The sequence below is a fragment of the Martes martes genome (assembly GCF_963455335.1).
Source record: "Martes martes genome assembly, chromosome: 4".
NCBI lineage: Eukaryota > Metazoa > Chordata > Mammalia > Carnivora > Mustelidae > Martes > Martes martes.
The window spans coordinates 33,333,823-33,352,503 of NC_137891.1; the positions used below are offsets into that span (position 1 = coordinate 33,333,823).

General features: G+C 45.4%; 1 protein-coding gene and 1 long non-coding RNA gene across 2 annotated transcripts; one reads left to right on the plus strand and one right to left on the minus strand.

The window, feature by feature from the left end:
* Positions 1–9,657: 9,657 nt before the first annotated feature.
* On the minus strand, positions 9,658–17,317 carry DCSTAMP (dendrocyte expressed seven transmembrane protein; the record flags this gene model as incomplete). The annotated part of the gene is made up of 3 exons (XM_080802317.1): positions 9,658–10,183; positions 11,125–11,433; positions 16,289–17,317. 3 exons carry the CDS (start codon positions 17,315–17,317, stop codon positions 10,109–10,111), a joined length of 1,413 nt encoding a protein of 470 aa, XP_080658443.1. The 3' UTR covers positions 9,658–10,108.
* LOC308342104 lies at positions 10,083–11,313 on the plus strand. The gene is made up of 3 exons (XR_013966747.1): positions 10,083–10,494; positions 10,783–10,976; positions 11,191–11,313. It is a non-coding gene; the product is annotated as an uncharacterized lncRNA (long non-coding RNA).
* Positions 17,318–18,681: the final 1,364 nt, after the last annotated feature.

Here is an 18,681-nt window from a genome sequence, read left to right on the forward strand (position 1 = left end):
TTCTAATGTTTTTAAATTTTAAAATGCTTTTAACATTATTATTTTGTTTTGTTTTGTTTTTGTTGGGGGAACAGCCCTAGAGCTGGGAGTAATGGAGAGATGGAAGCAAATCTCCTGGTTTGGTAGGAAAGCGATGGTAGCAGTCAACACTGGTCAAAAGAGAAATTGAAGAAATGTTGCAGCAATAGAATTGGTTCGATGTTGCCTAGAAGCAGAGTTACAAATAAAGCTGACTTTCAAGCTGAGAAAGTCCGGAAAACGTTTGGGTCACTGACTGTGGTAGGAAATTGATTTTTTGAGATCAAGAAGGTCAAGAAAGAGGGGATGAAGAGGAGGATGTATCAGACTCACAGGCTGATAGAGCTTGGCAGAGCCCTCAATGTCATTGACTCCAGGGGCCACATTCTACAGGTGAGGCAGCTAGGGCCCGAAGAGAGGAAGCTGTCAACCAAAGTTCTGCGGCTAGCAAAGGGTAGAGCCAAAATCAGAATCCAGGACTCCTCTCCTAGTCCAAATTAGAGATCAGGAACTGGAAAGAGTGGGAGGGTTTAGACCTATGGATGTAAATTTTGGAGAGCCCCACTTTATAGCTGATAACACACGAAGGAGGATATATGGAACAGAGGTTACAAACCACAAACTCATGGTTCGACCTTTACCCTATTTAAAAATATATATTTAAATCCATTTATTTCTAACATTTAAAGATCAAATAAGTTCCGATAAAACTCTGGGTTTCTAGCCACTCCGGAAAAAGTCAGTTGATCTGTGAGAAACTGAGGAAGAGCTCCTTCCTCTCAGACGGGCGGGGCCCAGGCTGGTTTACCCTGCCCACCTGTCTGGCTTCACAGCTGACATTCCCGGTCTGGCCCCTGTGGGCCCTGGAGTTTACAAGCCCTGAGAGTGGGGCAGATCGGCACAAGTCCTGAGCCCGGGGCTCACCTGCTTGATTGGAAATGGCAGAGGGTGAAGCGAAGCCAGCAAAGGAACGTGGAGACAAGAATGTCCAGGGACCTAGGTCACGGAGGCAAAGGTCTTGTCCAGCAATCCAGAGACAGAGTTTTCATCTATTTTTAGATCAAGTAACAGGATGTGGAAACCAAAAAAAGTGGACAGTTCTCTGATCCTGCACAATGGCGATGACTTATGCAAAACATCCCCTTTCCTATTTTTAACTAGATCACAGAAGCTGCGTCAGAGGGCGTGTTGCTGACTAATCCTGTGCGGTGCCTTCCTCTGAATTGCATAAATGCCATCTACATAGGCTGAAGAACATTTGAGAAGGGAGAAAAAAGTCTGTAAAGACTACCGCACACAGGGCATTCTTATAAATAGTGTTCGGAGTGAGATCGGGGTGTTCTGGGCCGCTGCTTTCTGGATGTTGTCTGGGACTTCATGGTTGAATGAAGCAGACGTTAAAAAAAAAAAAATTATTTATTTCCTTAGGCTGAATTAACCGATCCCATGATTGGTTTGTACTCCATAGTGACAATTCATTTTTAGTAGGTAACATGGAGAATGGTGTTGATTTCTCAGCAAAATTATTTCCTAGTTGGGTGAATAGCCCCATTCCGGGGATAGGCAAGTTGTCAGAGGAAAGGACTCAGGAATGAGAGCCCAGGGTTCTCCAGGGTAAGAACGACATCATGACAATGACAGGGCTTCAGTGTCAGCAGAGACCTGGGTGACCACAGAAGGCAGCCCTTTCCCATTTTACTGAGACGGAGCTGCTGCAGGTGCTGGGAGGGGGCAGGGGCTCTCCTCCCCACCCCCCTCTGCCCCCACACACTCTAGCTGACTGCCAGCTGCCAGGCTCTGCATCCCTTGTCCTGGGGGCTTTTTTCATAATGGAGGGAAGTCAGAGAGGAATAAAAACCACCCAAAAGCAGCAGCAGCAGCCCCAACCAGCAGCTGGCGGGAGCTGGTATATAAATACCCCAGTCCCTCACCCCTGGGCGGGATAACCCTAGCATGGACTCTGCGAGTTGTTTAATGGAGTAAGTAGGCTCTTGGCTTTGGCAGCCAAATACCTCATTAGACTAATGCTGAAATAATGTTGTTTCAGCGCATGTGTGTGTCTGTGTGTCTGTGTGGTATGCACGGTTTATATATGTATATATAAAATGTACATACTGTGTGTATAACGCATCTGTGCATAGTCTGTGTCTATAACAAATAAGGTACATATGATGTGCGTGTGCGTGTGTGTGCATGCGTGTATGCTACTTTCTATTTACGGAAGGTGATACTGTTTTTCCATTTGCAATGATGTTATAAAGTTTCCCTGTTTTGAATGAACTTATTTAAGGAAGAAGGCTGAATTGATTTAAAGAACATGTAAGTAAATGACAGAGGACTTCAGCCAATATGCTACAGACTCGTGGTGGTTGGGCCTGGATGACTAAAGCCACCCCTGCGTCTTCTGCTCTGGTCTGCAGATCCCTCCGGGGTCTCCGAAACTGCCCGTGGCCAGGAAGAGAGAGAGTGGCTTCCGGCCAGCAGCCTCCGCTTCGAGTAGGGCGGGTGTGTCCGCCGGACGGGGAGTTGGTGATCTACAAAGTGAACTGGGGAGAGGGGTCTCTACCCCTTCAAACAGTAGTCCACAAGTTTGAAAAAGTGCAAACGGGGTCCAACACTCAAGTGATCAAGAAATTGAGGCCGGGAGGGTTTAAAGGACGTCTCCCAGCTCCCACACAGAGTTTGTGTTTGAGGACATGGCCCCATTCACATGCCCCATACCCATGCTCTGCCCACTGTGCTCGCTCCCTCAGAGGCAGGACTCAGGTAGGGCCTGGAAGGCAGGAGAAAGCAGGGAAGGGAATGAGGGGAGGGAATCCAGGAGAGCCCAGCTCTGAAGGGGAACGTGGGTGACTCTTTCAGGGGGCTAGTCAAAAAGAGGGTTTTTTTTGTTTTTGTTTGTTTGTTTTAAATTTTCAAAAAGAGTTTTTTAATAAAGGAAGGGCTCAGGCAGAGGGAGAATGAGAAATGTGGTGGGGGCTGGGACCAGATGGGAGGGAGCTTGAATGCCTGGTGGGGGGCGGGATTTGACCTCCCAGCCTGTGTGGATCTGGGTCTTAAAGCTGGGAAAGGACACAGGAAAGCCATGCTTTGGGAGGCAGCACAGGAGAGTAACTGTGTTCAAATCCTGCTTCCAGAACCAAGTTACTCTTTGCCTCAGTTTCTTCAACTGTGCAATAGCAGTAGCATCAGGACTTCCCTCATGAGTTTTGGTGAGGATTAATGGGAATAACACACCAAAAACAGTATCTGGCACCTCAATCATAGTTACGATGTTTTCTATGAAGGACTGAGTTGTGTCGAGAGAGGAAAGCCCCCTGGCCAAAGCTAGCCAGTAGCAGAGGCCGGAATTCAAAGTCATTTCTGATTTCCAACTCAACATTCTTCTGCTTTGACTGCATCCTGTTTTCAAATGATGTCTTATTTATTTTCTTGTATTAGCATTCACACTTGCAAGACACAGCGCCCTTATTTCGTGCAAACATACCTCCACAACAGTTTCCTTTCGGAAAAACAGTTCTGATCGATTTCTTTCACTCCCTAATTAATATGTCACAGTTAGAGCAAGTGCACTGCTCCCTTTGAAAAAACAAGGCTTTCCATTTTCAGGTCTTCAGCTACTAACATCGTAGCCTGACTTGAAACCGTGTGAAATTACATATGACATTTAAATTTAATAACTGTTCGGATTGCTTCTTTGTGTCTGTGGAGAGAAGAACATTTATTTTGACCAAATGCTACCTTTTCCTTTTTTCATCAGATAAATCGTACTTAGAACCCGAGAGCTTCTGTTCCTCTTTATGATTCACTGGTCAACCATGAAAGAACAAAACAAATGCTGAAATTTCAGACAACAGGGCATTGGTGATTCTCTCCAGGAGACTGTGGTCTCTCAAAGAATCAGAGACAAGGGATGGCAGCTTCTGCAGAGATTCTATAGCCCAGCTTCTTCCTCTTTACAGATGAGAAAATTCAGCTCAGAAAGGTGAAGTGAATTTTGCAAAGTCATCCGGCTAGTGGGTGGTAAGAGGAACTTTGAGCCCATGTGTGTTTTCTGACTTTGAGTCCCCATTGCATCACGTCCGGCATCAACCTATGCATTTCTAAAAAGGCTTTCTGCATTATCAGGCAAGCAAATCCAGCTTGCCACTTGGTTTTGTAAATAAAGTTTTATTGAAACACAGTCATACTCACGCATTCATGTTTTGTCTGCCCCTTGCTTTCTTACTTCCCCGGCAGAGGTGAGAGGGTTTGCAATGGAGACCCTGTGGTCCAAAGCCTGACATATTTACTATCCGTCGCTTCACCAAAAAAGTTTGCTGACCCTTGTTGTGTACCAAGCCTGGTTGAGACTCTTTTTTGTTGTTCCTTTGCTTCTGTTTTAATCTTTTTGCATCAGACAAAAGTTGAAAAAAGTGAGATTGAGCAGGTAGCAATGGGAAAGGAGAGAGAAGACAAACATTTATTATTCTAATTTGGGGAGACTTTATATGTGTCATTTCATTTAATTCTCAAAAAGATGCTGTTGATTCCTATTTTAGGGAATCGATAAAATTTGGGGTTTGAATCCAGCCTTCCGCATTCTAAAAATCTGGTTTTTTCTACTGCATCATGTGACTGTCATTGTTGAGGTGACTTTCATTTTTTTTTTAAATGTGATATACCATCCCTAAGTTGGGATAGTTTAATTAAAAAATAGTATCGGGTATCAAAGTATGTTTGATAGTTAACTACTCGTTATGATTATTTAATATATGATACCATCATCAGGTCTGTTTTTGTTTGGTTGGGGAGTGGGGTTGCAGAAAGTAAAAACGATTCACATTTGGACAATTTGCATTTTGCATTATTGAAAAGTCTTGATGGATTAATAGCTCCTTCAGCAACAGATAGAACGGAAGTTCTCCGTGTATGTCCACACAACCAATCACTTCGATACCACATACACGTGTTTTTATTTAATCAGCAACCCTTCCTCTCCAAAGCTTGCTACAGTCTTCTAGGCAGCGATTCCCAGATTGGCCCAATCATCTGAACCCCTGCTCCATCCCATGAAGTCCCGCAGAATACAGACTCCCAGGACCCTCCCCCAACTCTCCAGTCAGTGGATCTGAATTTAGGTTTGGGAATCTGTAATTTTATTATTTTTTTTTCTTTAACCTCTGGACACAATTCTGATACTCAGCCAGTTTGAGAACCTCTGCTCTGGGTAATGAGTGAATGGACGTCTGTATCTTTGTCACAGTCCTTCCCGGTCCTCCTGTGTGTCCTCGAAGCCCATCCTCTTCCTGAGCCCTGCACTGTGGGCAGGAGGCACATTGTTCCTCATCTTCGCTGAATGAGACTTAGGGCAGGGGCACCTTACACAGCACACTGTGTGTTTCCTCAGTATCCAGGAAAGTAGTGCACACACTTCTGTCCTCATTGTAGTGACCTGGCTGGTTATACTTTCCTTTCTATCATTGCCTTTTTCACTTTCCATTTGCATTTGCATGAAATTCCTCAAGTGACAAATCCAACTCTGATATCTTCTGTTTTCTGGTTATACAAGTGAGGCTCATAGACACTCAGAATTTAGATATAATAAAAGGTTCGTATCCCCTGTGCCCTGTTATCCATCTTTCCTTTCCTGCTTTTAAAAAATCTTACTACAACCATTAGGGATTAAAACCAAAGAAAACTTTGAACCCTGAAAGTTTGTGGGTCTCAGCCATCCATTAATTTAAACCTTTCCTCCTGGTTGTTGTGGGGTTACATTAGCCCAATAAAATAGACTTTTAAATATATATAAATATATAACAACATTCAGCCCATATTCATTTTTCTTAACCGGTTCCTCTTTCTTCCATAGTATAAGTTAATTAAAATAATTGACCTCAGTGGTCTTTTCACTATGAATGACTTTGGATGAGAAAACTAGTTCTTACTTTCATAGAATGAGATATGTTTATTTATTTCTTTTAGGTGAATTAAGACAAAAATACATGGTGTGTGATGACTTCAATATATCCCATATTATAATTAGGATTGATAAGGTCCTCATTAAGAAAGCAGCAGATTGGGGGCACCTGGGTGGCTCAGTGGGTTAAAGCCTTTGCCTTCTGCTCAGGTTATGATCCCAGGGTCCTGGGATCGAGCCCCGCATCGGACTCTCCGCTCAGCGGGGATCCTGCTTCCTCCTCTCTCTCTCTCTCTGCCTGCCTCTCTGCCTACTTGTGATCTCTGTATGTCAAATAAATAAATAAAATGTTTAAAAAAAATTTATAAAAAAAAGAAAGCAGCAGATATCGAATGGAAAGAAGAATAATGATGTTTAACATGCCAACTCGAACAATAAATTAGATCTATTACTGTGAAATTGTTTAGAACTAGTGTATTAGTGTCTCTCACTGTCAGAAAGACACAACCGACAACAGATGTGAAACCGACGAGGACATCAGAATGACACTTGAAAGACCGGAACGAATATAGCGCCAAGCGGGGATTCGTGAGATGAGAAATAGTGACTTCGACTGCAATAATGCAATATCTCTTATAAGCCATTAAAATTAGAGGTGAAAAAGGAAGCATATTAAATTACTTTGAGCGGTATCTTTCCACTGCCACGAGATCAACAGAGCATGTTTCACAATAGATGTCTCAAGAAATTTAACTATCTGTTCATTTCAATTCAAAGTGGATAAGCTGTAATTAAATAAGCATTTTATATCCCAGTTAGACTGGCCCTAATGAGCAAGTCTAAATCTTGTTTTCAGGATCAAATTGCATTTTGTGCCATCCCCTCCTTGCCAGCCTGTCCTTCCGATAGGGACAAGCACTTGAAAGTGAGGACAGACATGCCTAACAGGGACAGCAGGACACTCTCCAGGAGTCTTGTGAACTGTTCAAAGTCACAGTGCATTGGAAACAATAGAGATTATGCTACTTCAGAAAAGTAATTTTGGTTTCAAGGGAATTAAGACTCTTGACTAATCTCTCCAATGCCCTTTTCATAGAGAACAGGGGTAAACTAGGCATCCGTAATAGACCAGGACAGAGAACACAGCCACAGTGTCCTAGAGGCACCCTCTTCCCTGTGCTCTTGACACTTTCCAAAACCTAGTGTATATTGTTATTTATTGTCCAAGCACGTGTCTGTCTTCCTTACTAGGCTGAAAGCATCCCAAAGGCAGAGACCAAGGTGAACTGTCTGGGTCGCCAGTATCTTTTACGTGGCCTGTCCCAAAAGTTTATTCTAGTCATTGCCGATGCTCTTAGATAGATAAGTAAGTTAGTTAATTAACAGAATTTAGAAGCACAAAAGCATCCATTTCCTTCTAAAAATTTGGCAGTTCATTCTTTGCCTTTATTAATACGGAACAGATCCCTTCTCCATAGGAGGAGTAAAGGCAAAACAAATACAGACATTCACACGTTGGATCCATGTATTAATATATGCATTTGTTTATTTAGGAAACACAGTGATGTATGCAATCATGAGAATGCTTCGATTTAAATAAACCAACACTACAAACCCATCTTCATCTTCTCAAATCCTTTTTTGGTCCGAAGTCATGCCAATTCCACCAGCATTTGCCTGAGTACAGACCGCAGAAGTAGCCCTATGCGATGCTCATCGATCTTGCAGGTAAAATTATTCCGGGGTTGAAGAATTTGGGGTGAAATAAGATTTAAAGAGATTTTTTTGTGACAGGGTTTCTCAAGTTCTTGAATAGTGCCAACATGCTTTATGAATCTTCCAAGTTAGAAGGCAGATGGTTTGGATTTACTAACTCCTATAACTCTTTTTATGAACAGCTGGGAGACTGGTGTGGTCTGAGGAACACACTTTGGGAAATACTGAATCAGACATTTTTAATGGAGGCTCCTTCTGTTAGAGAGAGTTCACCATTGAATACCTGAATTGAAAGACCTTCAATTCTATGAAACTTTCTGGACTGGTGGTTCTCGATCCTGGCTGCCCATTAAAATCACCTGGGAGGGGCGCGGTGGGTCAGTGGGTTAAAGCCTCTGCCTTTGGCTCAGGTCATGATCCCAGGGTTCTGGGATCGAGCCCCCCATCGGGCTCTCTGCTCGGCAGGGAGCCTGCTTCCCTTCCTCTCTCTGCCTGCCTCTCTGCCTACTTGTGATTTCTGACTGTCAAATAAATAAATAAATAAAATCACCTGGGAACTTTAAATAGCAGGTGTCAAGCCCCACCCCCAGCCAGCTGGGTCAGGGCGTCCCCTCTGTCAGATGGAGACAATACCTACCTCACAGAATCCTTGTGAAACCTAAAGGAGATCATTAATGTAACAAACATCTGCTCTGGTGCCTGAAACAAAGTTTGGTCTTTGGAACCCTATTTCCTTCTGGGGAGAGTGTAGCATTCTAATGAAGAAATGCAGATGATATTATGTAACTAGAAAATCACTCTTTGGCCACGCCCTGATTCTGCATGGACAGATGTTAACAATGGGCAATGAGAAATGGGACGTTTGCGTCACCTAAATATTTCCCCACAATACACTTAGTAATTACAAAGCGAGAAACAGTTACCTTACCGTGGGAAACCCTGGCAGTCCCCATCTGAACTAAATGATGGAAGCTAACCCCACCAGTAATGAGACATGTCCACAACCCGTGCCCCCCGGCACAAGGGGACACCGAGATGACCATATCATGGCTTCTGTAATATTCTAGCCAAAAGTACGTTATCTGGAGGAATTACACCAGGAAACATCAGGCAAACCCGAGTCAAAGTACATTTTACAAAATGACTAACCGGTATTTTTCAAAAGCGTCAAGGTCATAAAAGAAAAAGAAAGACTGAAGAACTGTCCCTGGTTGGAGGAGACTAAGAAACTAAACACGTCGTGGGAGCCTGGTTTGACTCAGGAACCAGAAAGGGGTTATTGATGGGACAACTGGCATAAATTCAGTAAACTCTGCACATGAGACATTTTTTCAAGGTTGTTTCCCCAGTTTCGATAATTATGCTACGGTTCTTGGGGATGATGGATGAAGGGTAAATGGAACTCCGTACTATTTTACAGCTCTTGGGTAAGTCTGAAAAGTTTTCAAAATGAATAGTTAAGGGGCACCTGAGTGGCTCAGTGGGTTAAAGCCTCTGCCTTCAGCTCAGGTCATGATCCCAGGGTCCTGGGATCGAGCCCCGCATTGGGCTATCTGCTCACCAGGGAGCCTGCTTCCCTTCCTTTCTCTCTGCCTGCCTCTCTGCCTACTTGTGATCTCTCTCTCTGTCAAATAAATAAATAAAATCTTTAAAAAAAAAAAAAAAAAAAAAATGAATAGTTAAAATATTAGAAAATTTTAATGATGCTTTATTTCTCTCTCACTCAGGGGCTTTGGAGATAATGGAATCAATATTTGGGCAGGTTTTTCTCCCTCTTAGATATTTGGGGTTTAGGGGAAATTAGGCCCCTATACTGTGTCGTCTACACTGAGCATCGTAGAAAGCAGCCCAAGATGGTCCTTTTAACAAACACTTCCTGTGGTTTGGATACATGTGGCCTAAATATCTGATAGAGGGTTTGATAGAAGTGCTCCAGGAATGAAGAGACTTGAGCGGAGGTGGTGGTGAAGAGAAATTAGGAGCTGCTAGATAAGGGTTTCAGAGAAAGTCTTTGTTGTTTGAATAAGGACAGGGGAGGGCAGACAGTGCTGGGGGTAGGGAATAGCTGTGAACGATATTTCAAAGGGCAGAGAAAGGACAGAAGAGTTTAAAGATATTTTCCTGGCATTAAACGTGTATACTCTCCTTGGCATTTGCCTATAAACCTGCAGTAGTGATTTTGATTTTTTCCTAATTTTTGTTCTTTTTTTTCCCCCTTGAATATTACTCTATGCTCAGACTTCTCTGCTATACTATGACACAGTCCGGATCCTGTGCCTTGTTTGGAAGACAGATGACAATGCCATTTACCTGGTAGCCCTTTGGCCTTATGAAGAAAAGTGGCTTGGCTTTGGCACAAACCCCAGCAGGTGCACAGAGCACAGTTCTCTGCAGTGGGGCAGGCATGGGGACCTGCGGGGGCAGAGCCCAGGAGAACGGTCGCAGCCATATGGCCGCGGAGCTCCTCGGAGTCTCTCACGGATTGCCTTCAACTGCCAGGCCTGTTCGTTTCTTCCTAATCATTTTCAGGACTGGAAGCCAGAAGTGAATCTGAAGAGACAAAAAAGATGGATGAATGAGCATTAGAGTCATTTCATGTGCCTCTGACATAAACTTTTCATCGTGCGACGGCTGGCGTCAGGAAAAATGCAGAAAAACACTTCAGAATGAGCAGAAACTGATCCTTGTGGGTTATCTTAGTCTTTCATTACTTATGAACTATTTTCCAACTCTGTAAGTTGTCGGGAGCCGAGAACAACAGTGCAAATGATTCTCGTCCATGGACGTGTAAATGACTTTCTCCCCGTGGAGTGCAATTAATCCTCCCACTCACCTTGGGGAAGAAGCCAGTTTTACATCTAGTAAGCTCATTCATTTTGGTGCTCCTGCAGGCTTACATATGTGTGCTTTGAATTGTTCTTTGAGTTGGTCAGAATTTCTTTCTGTTCTCTCGTTAATTAATTAGTTAAACAAAATCTTTGACCAGCATTCATTTTATCTGTAGGAAGTCATGAGGTTACCATATTCACAACATGCATGAGTGTCATATACATAAAATCATCATCATCACCTATATACACCAGACATATATTTTAATGCTGGAGAATGAACACATTCTTGGCAGTTTACTAGTACCCTCTGTTATGCAGGTGTCCCTGGCGTGATAAATGACTTGAATTGCGATCTCTCCATTAATAATCACCGCAGAGGGTCTTCCCACCAGTCTCTCTACCTCATGACTGAATGTGTCCACTTAAAATCAGTGTTTTGAAAAATAGCTTGTAGAATCACCTGGACCAGCGCCCAACATCAAGAAGCTAAGAGCCTTAGCCACGCACATCTGGTAACTTTCCCCGCCCCCACCCGCAATGTCCCGTCTGTTACTGGGAATGTGAGCCCTAATGTGAAGCGGAAGAGGGCTTTGAAAGCGCACTTGCCCTTCAAACTCAAAATCTCCTTCATGACATGTCATACCCCCGTCTTGGCCTTGCCTTAGTGAAGTAGGGACACTGTTGACTGCTTCCTTCTCCCACCGCCTGCTTTGATCTTTTCTTCAGTAGCTTCCCATGCAGATATCGGATGCGGGCGGCCTGCACGCTGGGGTAGAAGGAGGCCAACACCAGGATTTTGAGTTGCGTCAAGATGGAAGACAGCAAGCCCAGTACCACTAGAATCACAAGAATGATGCTGAGAGGAATCCAGGTCTTAGACAGAAGGAGCTTTGGTTCAGGGATGCAGGTGGGTTCGAACAGAGATATGTGAAAGGAAGAATCATGGATGATGTCTTGAGTTCCTTGCTCCTAGAAGGAAAGAAGAAAATCCTTAAGATTCATGCCATGGGGCGGGGGGCGCCTGGGTGGCTCAGTGGGTTAAGCCTCTGCCTTCGGCTCAGGTCATGATCTCAGGGTCCTGGGATCAAGCCCCGCATCGGGCTCTCTGCTCAGCAGGGAGCCTGCTTCCCCCTCTCTCTCTGCCTGCCTCTCTGCCTACTTATGATCTCCGTCTGTCAAATAAATAAATAAAATCTTTAAAAAAAAAAAAAGGATTCATGCCATGGTTGCCCTTAGTCCTGGTCTTTCTCAATCCTGCCTTGCGATGGACAGCATTTATCTTACAATGTGAGGGAGCTCTGGCTGGACAGCTATGGTGCCCCCCCCCCCCACCCCGTGGGCTAGGATCAGAGTAAAGAGAAGGGCTGAGTCTTATTTGAAACTATCACAGGCTTTTTCCAAAGTGGGTTCGTGGAAATAGAGATTTCCTTGAGAGAAGGGTATCAGATGAGTTTGTGTACTCTGTCCTTTCTTTGCAGAGTCAGGATGCCCCTGAGACTACTGAAGTCTCTGGGAAGAAGACAAAGAAACCCATTTAACTTCTGCCAGTGGTTCTCCTGACAAATTTGACCACATAACCCAGTTTTACAGAACACCTGTTTCTACCCTGTAGGACATGTGGGACTGAGAAAGATGGTTTTAGCTCCCCTGGAGGAGATTTTTGGAACACAGACCAGTCATACCCTCCATCTTGACCAATACCTTGACGGCAGACCACAACGTCACAAAGATGTGGAAGCATTAAATTATGTTCTGAATCAACCTTCTAGACTTTGGGGGGTGAGGTGGAGAATTATTCTTAGTTAAGCATACTAAAAATAGCATTTCCTGAAGGTGGCTTTAAATCTTATCTGGAGAGGTCTCAAACAGGACATTTTCTCATTTTTCCTGGACGTTCAGGTGGAATGTGTTCCTTTCTGCTTGAAGGCAAGAGTGCAAACCAGTTGCCCTCAGCAGACTGACACAGAGGGCAGAGATGACATTGAACCACGCAGCCAAACCACCAGCAAGAGAAGTGTGTGCTGATTCAGGACTTTGTTTCTCCTGACCTGAGAAAGTCATTTCATCTCTCAGTGGATTTGTTTTCTAATTTGGTAAAACAGGAATTAATGGACCAGATCCTGCCCATGAATAAACTACTCCCAGTGTAAATGAAGCACCGTGGGATGGAGCATTAACCTTACAGACGGGAGTGCTTAGTAAGTTATTATCACTGCTGCACCCCAGAGCCCTGGGGCCAGGGAGAAGGAAATGACTTCTCCAAAAGAACACAACCACACCTAGAGAACAGAGTACATCCTGATCTACCCCAGTCCCTGTGAAGAGTCTGGACACTTCAAATCTGGGACCTCTCAGAAAAAATATAAATAAAAAAATAAATAAAAGGAAAAAAAGATCTGGGACCTCTCTATAAACGTCTGTAATTTCCCCAGCACTGTGCCTAAGCAATGAAAAGCATTGTGCTGCCTCTCCTTTTCTCTTATTAAAAAGACAGTTCACCTACAATTAAATAGAGAGATTTCAGTCCCCAGAGCGAAGGCCTGCACTCTTTTTAATACTATTGAAGAAGCGAGCACATCGACTGAGTCAGTGATGAGAAATCCTGCAATAAGAAAGCAGCGGGTGTCCGGTCTGGGAGGAGTTACTTAGTCTAGGAGTCTAACCGGGGATTGTGCAATTGGGAGTCAGGGCTTCATAAAGATTGAGTCAACGTTTTCGTATGGGGTTGGCGGAGGGTAATGTGGAAGAGAAATGAATTCTCTCAAAATGCTGAGCAATATACTCAATGGTACCCTGATGTTTTAAAATGTGTTTACCTCTCTTAAGTAAACAATTTGCCCAGACAGTGCTGAGTATGGACCGAGGACCTGCTCTGGTATCAGACTGTCCTGAGAAGTCGATGAGGACAAATTCTGTGCACAAGTAGGGGCTGGTTAAGTAACAGCACTGGCTATTTTCTCTTTCCATGTCCACCCATCCAGCTAGCTCACTTTGGGTCATTTCCCTTCTTTCTTCTTTACTTAAAATATTTATGTAAAATCCTATGAGGGTGGGAGAGGAATCCTGGCAAAACCTTGAGGGGATGGTTCTCTCCCCTGCTGGACGTCTCCTTTGCAATCCTGCAACAACGGAGGGACCAGGAGCCTCCAAGGGCATCCTGGGATAAGGGCAGCCCCATGGCGGGTCCGAGGAGCTGGCTGCTGACTGCAATCCTCCAGGCACGGCAGGAGAGAGTCTGAGAGGAGCCCCCACGGCAGGCAGTCTCTTAGGCACATCTGCCCCAGCGCCCACTGCCCCGCTGTCGCTGTGTGAGATCGCGTGGCGGCCTCCCCCACCAGGATGTGAGTCCGCCAGGGTAGCAGCAGAAAGCTTAGACATCTTTGCATCCCCGCTCCCAGTGATGCCCAAAAATGTATTTGTCAGGACATTGTCATTGAAAAGTTTCTGGGCGTTTTTTTGAGAGGCAGAACTTGCTTTTCTCTGTCTAAAATGGTGAGAATTCACAAAGCAGGCATGGGTATTGTCTGTGGGAGAAATAAATGTGAGAGAAAGAAACAGGGAAGAGAGGAGAGGAAGAACCCAGCAAGGAAGAAAGACAAAGGAGAATGCATTGGGGGAGGGGTGGGAAGAGGTCCTTTAACCTGCCAGCCTCTCCCTCCCACATCAAGCATGTCTGGAAATCTAGTTTGGATTTCACTTGAAACCCCGATCTCCTATGCCCCCTGCTCCAGATATCTCCAGGAACAGGGATCTTGGAATTTACTGAATTCTTTAGGGGCAGTAGAGTGCTGGGGGTAATCAAGTCTGAGAAACAGCCCAGAACCAGAAGGGGCGGAGCCAGAAGCAAGGAGGGAGAGTATGGACGCTACAGGAGGACATCAGGCCCGGAGATAAAGAGAGCCATGGAAAACAGGGCTTCCAAGGAAGGCTTGCAGACACGTTTTCTGACATTTCCTTCTAAGAGTTCCCCTACTGTAGCTGACAAAAGCTAGCAAGGGAAAATCAGACATGTGGAGACAGCTGTCGGGGTTTTCACCACCCCAGGCTAGCGCACTCCGCCCCAGCACGCGCAACACTCCCATACCCACTCACACACCATGCACGCACACAGGCACGCGCACGCACACATCCCACCTAGCTCAGCTTCACAGCCTCTGCGTTTAAAAGAAATCAAGGCAATATCCGACGATATCCACATCCTCTGAAATGCCCACATAATCACACACTTCCCCAGGGAAAAGAGAAAATTGGGATGCGCAAAAACCATGGTCTTCTTGGCTGGGGACACAGCTGCTAAGAGGAGCAAGAACAAAGGAGAGAAAGGCAGATTCCCTGAGACTCAGGGGACACCGGTTTAGGGAAACACTGTCTTGACTAATTAAGATTATCATCCACCCATCCAATGGCCTCCGGCTCCATTCTTTTGGGTGGAGTTTAGAACAGTGGTTCTCAATCTTGGCCGCACAGCCCAATTACTTGGAGAGTTTTTAAAAAAATCCCCCACCCCAGCCTCTCCCCCATCCATTGAAATCTGATTCTTGGGGAGTTCATCTGCTTGCTCAGGTCCACAGTGATGACACCATGCAGCCACAGGAGATAACCACTGGTTTAGAAGGTCCCTGCTTTTGGGTGTCTGAGCCAAAGTGTCTCAAAGTCACGGACCACCTACTTTGAAGTCACACGGAGTGCTTATTAAAGTTATTCTCTTTTTGAAAACAGATTCTCTGTAATTTAAAGCCTGAGACTCTGCATCCTTCCCAGGAAATACTTAAAACATACTTAAGGTTGAGAACCACTAACCTAAAAAAAACAAGGTAGTTGTTTTCATTGTTCTAGGGGCTATTACCACCTTCTAGCACCAGCGGTAACATTTGGTTACCTAGGAGCCCTTTTTTTCAGTGACCATCCTCTTAAATGCTATGTGCACACACTGGGAGGCCTCTTGTGTTGTAGAAGGGCTCAAGATTCAAAGAAGAGAAGCTCTCATTCACAAAAGGTGCTCAAAGTCTACTTGCACAGGTCTGACAGAGAGAGGAAGAAGGACCCTTGGTTCATGCCAGGTACTCTCGCTTGAGAACCAACTTCATGTTCCATATCAGAAACACTGATTCCTACATTTCAGGGTTTGCTGACTATAGAAAGCTAAAAATGCACCCCCCCCGTGATATAAGATCCTAACGCCCCAAATCTATAAATGTTACTTTATTTGGAAAAAAGGGACTTGGCAGAAGTGACCAAGTCAAGGATCTTGAGCTGGAGAATTTACCCCGATTAGCCTAGTGAGCTCTGATACAATCACACGCATCCTTTAAGAGAGAAGCAGAGATTTTATATACACAGAGGAGGAGACGAAGCAAAGACAGAAATGAAGGTGGAGGGCTGAGCCACCAGCCATGGAAAGCGACAAACCACCAGAAGCTGAGAGCAGCCCCTCATGGATTCTCCCCCAGAGTCACAAGTGAGTGTGGCATTGCCAACACTTGATTTCAGCCCAGTGATACTGATTTTGGACTTCTTACCCCCAGAACTATAAGAGAAGCCATTTTTGTTGTTTCGAACCACCCATTTTGTGTTCGTTTGTTACAGCGGCCCCGGGAAGCTAACACAGTGACCTGAGATGTTCAGACTGATATCATACTGGAACAGTAGGACTTTGAATCAATTTCACCAACAATTATTGGGCATCAATAATGCCAACATGCCAGGCGCTGTGCCGTCACGGGGATCCAAAGGTGAGGAAGACACTGCCCTGCTCTGGGAAGGTCACGGTCCTTCTTAAGACACCCCAGCAAATAGCCAGTACACGCCGCCGGCCTGCGCCTACCTCTTTGTGCAGTTTCAAGTGAACCTCAAGCCTGGGCAAGCTTCGGAAACGGTCGCTCACTGAGAGAATGAGCCGATACAGCAGATAATCGATGGCTGCGAACAGCACCCAAATGTAGAGGTGGGTGAGTATGGGGAAGAAAAACAGCCCCAGGTTTCTCCTTTCTTTCAGAGACAACCAGAAAGACGGGATGGTGACGTATTTCTTCCTTTCCTCCTTACTCAGCGGGAGGACGCCGGGCCTCTGTAGACGCCTCTCTGTTTCGTCGAAATGAACAAATTGTTTGGTGATGAAGATGTTTTCAAACTTCCAACTGCTGGGGTCCAAAAATCGCTTCATGAAGAGGCCGGTGCCAAGCAGCACCAGGAGAAGCCCTGTAAGGGCAAGCAGCTGCCGACCCAGCGAGGACAATGCCTCTGTCGCTGTCACCATCTGGTACAAGACACCCAGGGCCTGGCCTTTGGTGTCATTTAACTGTGCCTCCAGGGCTTGAGTGGGACTGAAGAGAGAGACCGCCAGAGTCTGGTTCCAAGAAATAAGGTCATCAAATAGGTTCAGGTGAGTGTCAAGGCCATAAATCCACTGAATTGCTTCAATATATTTTTGCAAAAGTGGAAAATGTATGGAAAAGCTCTTTGCCCTTAGGTTGCAAGTCATACCGTCCAGGAGACCTTTGAAGTTGTGAAAAATATTTTCCACGTGTCCAAAGATTACTGTCCCCGTGCCGGCGGCCATCAAGGCGCTCTTGCCTTCCCGCAGGCCACAAGAGAGGAAGAAGAGAAGAATGAAACATCGTGCATGCTTGGAGCAGCAGAGGAGAGCGCCAGTGATCACCCAGGAGGTGCTGAAGACCGTGAGTGAGGACAGAAGCCAGGAGGAGGCCACAGAGAGAAGCCCTACTGAAAGGAAAGCCACAAAACAGCAGACTCCGCAGTGTTGGATAAAGGCCATCCAGCCAGGGCTTCTGGGAGACACATACATCCCCCAAAGACTTAGGAAGACGACAGCAACTGAGTTCCAGACACCCATGCTGCCTGCGTCCCTGGAAATAAAAAAGAACACCAGGGTCAGACGTTGCTTTTGAATGTCCCCTGTCACTGTGTAAAGCTCATGGTGGTAGACTGGAGGCCAACGGTGGTCATAATTCTTTACCCGTCTCCATCTCCGCACCCCTTCCAATAGGACTTTATGGCTTCTCCCATCAAGAGGCGAGAGAAAGAGAATAATCCATCAAGAGGTGGGTCTATTTCTCCAATCCTTGACTTCAGAATGGCTTGGTGATATCTTTGGCAAGTAGAATGGGGCAGAAGTGGCAGAGTGCCAATCCTGAGTCTGATTCACCCCTGCTTCTCTCTCGGAACCCTCCTCCTAACTTCTTGTCATATCCCCGTGTGTTAGTCTCCCACTGCTGCTGTAGCAAACAGCCACAAGCCTAGAGGCTGATAGAAACACCTAGTGATTCTCTTATAGTTCTGGAGATCAGGTCTAAAATGGGTCCAGAGAGCTGTGTTCCTTCTGGAGGTTCTAGGGGAGAATCCGTTTCCTCACTTTTTGCAGCTTCTGGAAGCTCATGGACTCTTCCTCCCTCTCAAAGCCAGCAATGCTGCATGTTTTTCTTTCTCTTGGACCTCTGCTTCCATCCTTATCTCTTCTAGGACTCTGATCCTTCTGCCTCCCTTTATAAGGACCCCTGCGATCATATTGGGCTCACCCTGATATCCAGGAGCTTCTCCCCATCTCAAGCTTCTTAATTTAATCCCATATGTAGAGCCTCTATCATTGTGCGGAATAACATAGTCATGGGTTTTGGGCGTCAGGACATGGGCATCTTGGGGTGGGGGTGGGGGGGTACATTGTTCAGCCTATCACACCAGGTTGGGCTGCTGGAGGACAAAGACTACAGGGTCGGTCACTTCCATCAACCAAGAGCCAGCCGAGTGCCAGACAGCTGAAGGAGGCCCTCCTGACCAACTTCTAACCCATTGAATTCTATGTGCTTTATTAAGCTGTGATTGTTAACCGATAAAAGCAGCAATACTGTATCACGGATCTTCATAATTCCAACAAAACCTCGGCTGATGGACAGGCTGAAATTTCCATGCATGGAGTTCCGTAAGATCACTTTTTGATAGTCATCTCTTTTCTCGTGCTCTAATTTTGCAGACCAGAAGCATGCCGAGGGCATCCAAACTTAAACGCGGCCCTGGACTGGGGCCAGCGTGTCTCTGCTCTGTGACGTTGGCTCACCCACCCCTACCCTCTGAGGGCAGTTCTCCCCCAAGGATCTCGCAAGGAAAATAAGAATATTTTGTCACTGAGTTAATCACCATTTCTCTTTTCCCAGATGCGGCATCATCCAAACGAAGGTGCTATGGGGCTGCTGCCACCCGGTC